At 42.2% G+C, this 2,198-nt stretch overlaps 1 protein-coding gene across 1 annotated transcript; it reads right to left on the bottom strand.

Annotated features, from left to right (window-relative positions):
- Nucleotides 1–431: 431 nt before the first annotated feature.
- Nucleotides 432–1,938, bottom strand: LOC131604513 (uncharacterized). The gene is made up of 2 exons (XM_058876948.1): nucleotides 1,930–1,938; nucleotides 432–1,790 (listed from the first exon to the last, which is right to left on the bottom strand). The coding sequence occupies exons 1-2, from the start codon at nucleotides 1,936–1,938 to the stop codon at nucleotides 432–434; spliced, it is 1,368 nt and encodes a 455-aa protein (XP_058732931.1).
- Nucleotides 1,939–2,198: the final 260 nt, after the last annotated feature.

Genomic DNA, 2,198 nt, shown 5'->3' with positions numbered 1-2,198 from the left:
GATTTACGTCTCAGTTTTTTTGTGGGAGCCTTAGAAACCTCATTCTCCACAGTACATTTAACAACAGAATGTTGCAGAGAGTCAATCCCCACAGCAGTAACAAAATTACTCTCATAATTATGAACACTCCTTGCAGCCAAAGCTTCCAGCACACCCCTATCGCTCTCATTGTTGTGATCCGGTTCTGCCCCAATTACGCTGCCAGCCACCATAACACTGCTGTCCGCCCACCGTTTCGAGCTCAGCTGAAACTGTTCAGCAATTCTACCTTCAGGAACAGCCAACAGTGAACCTGTTTTACCGGAAACAGTACCATTACGTAGCATGGATAAAGAGTTTTCGAACAAACCGTTCCCAACCGACGAGCTCTCCACTTCCTCTCCGTCCGCCTATGCTGCCACAGTGACATCTTTAGGAGCCGAGAAAGAAGCTCATTTCGATTTCACACCATTATGCACAAACCCAACAACCTTGCTATTAACTAGAGCAGCTTCCGTTATATCCTTACTCGAGAACTGTTCAATGGATTCCTCCGAACATTCAGTGCCGGCGAAATCTTCACACCAACCTCCTTTTGATCCAGAGAATTCGCTACTGGATGAGGCTACCGTTTGCTTATTAGAACTAAACAGAATCTGCCCCATAGCATCTTCCCTAAGGAAAATCGCAAAAGATTTCCCATCTATGTTCACAGTAACACTATCGGGTAATTTGAATGAGATTGGGACATTCACCATCATCCTTGCCATAGCAAACGCTGCTCCTTTTGACGTATTCTCATCGATACAAATAAATCTCCCCCACAATTCTGCTAAAGCCACGAAAAAATCAGAATGCCACACGAGCGCCGGAATACCGTAAATTCTAATCCACATATCTCTACTATCTTCCACCATCCCCTCCTCCCACTTCTTAATCTCCGAAAACCAACTTCGCCACCAACCTTCGCATTCGTTAATCAAATCCTCTATAAAACCCTCCTCATTTTCCTCGAGCAAACACAAGTTACCTCCCAATGGTGAAACTCTTATCGCAAAAACCCCCTCCATTTCTAGGTGAGTTTGAATATTAAACGCCGAGTCTGGAATACAAACTTTGCCAACAAAAGCTTTAGCAAATCTCTTCCTCCGCTCTTCGCACGAATTTAAGCTCAATGAATAGATAGTCTCCCCCTTCTTTCCATACACCTCTAAACCGGAACCCACCGCCGCTGCATACGATTTACCATTCCTTCTAGACTCATACCACAACTGTTCCTCACCCTTAGGAGCCCCCCAATTCTTCTCTCTAGAATTCACAGACCCTCCAAACCTACCAGCACCCCCAAAGACACCCCACTGAAATCTAGGTAAATTAACACGAATCTTCTTACCAGCTATAATAATGTTGTCCAGTCGCACTGCTAACAATCGCTCGTCACTCACCTCCACAAACCGAGCGAACCCAAACCTTTTACTGACTCTGTTCCTACGCGGAGAAATTGCGACCTCCACCATGCTGCCAATACACCCGAACAAATCAAACAAGTCTTTAGCAGAAGACTCCTCAGGAAACTCAGAAACAAACATTGAAGTGATCTCCTTCCTCAGAGTAGAGGGATTCTGGTTTCTGCCACCAAAAGGGAAGATATCCCATTGCAGCAAAGAACTCTTGCGATAAGTCACCCTAGTCCAGCCACCCTCCTGCATCTGGAGATATAGAGAGGAGAAGTTAACCCTAACAAGAGCCCCCTCAGAACCCTCCTGGAAACCTACAGTAATGCCATCAGACGGAGGCGCACCGGAGCTTCGCTGTTTTATGTAACTCAAAACTTTTTAATTTTCGACATATTGAATGCACGTGGTTCAAAAAAATATTTTTATAAAAAATTTATTAATTATGCCCAAAAAATACATGTTAGCTTTTTTCATATAATAAAAGCTTTATTACCGTGTACATTTTTACAAAGAGATGAGATGAATAATGAGACAGTGACTCAATCGTATTTTCACATAAAATATCTTCACATAAAAGAAAAGAGATTTCATTTAAATCTATAATCACTTCTCTTTTAAACAGATTATCTTTAGGAAGGAAACTAATAGTATTGTACAAGTTTGTTTTAAGTTATTTTAGGATCTGAAATTGTATATTTTTAAAGTTTCATATTAGGTAAGTTAATATACAACTAGTAGAAGACCCGTGCGTCCGCACGGGTA

This window comes from Vicia villosa, linkage group LG5 (genome assembly GCF_029867415.1).
Source record: "Vicia villosa cultivar HV-30 ecotype Madison, WI linkage group LG5, Vvil1.0, whole genome shotgun sequence".
Classification (NCBI taxonomy): domain Eukaryota; kingdom Viridiplantae; phylum Streptophyta; class Magnoliopsida; order Fabales; family Fabaceae; genus Vicia; species Vicia villosa.
This window is presented reverse-complemented; position numbering and strand designations above follow the sequence as displayed.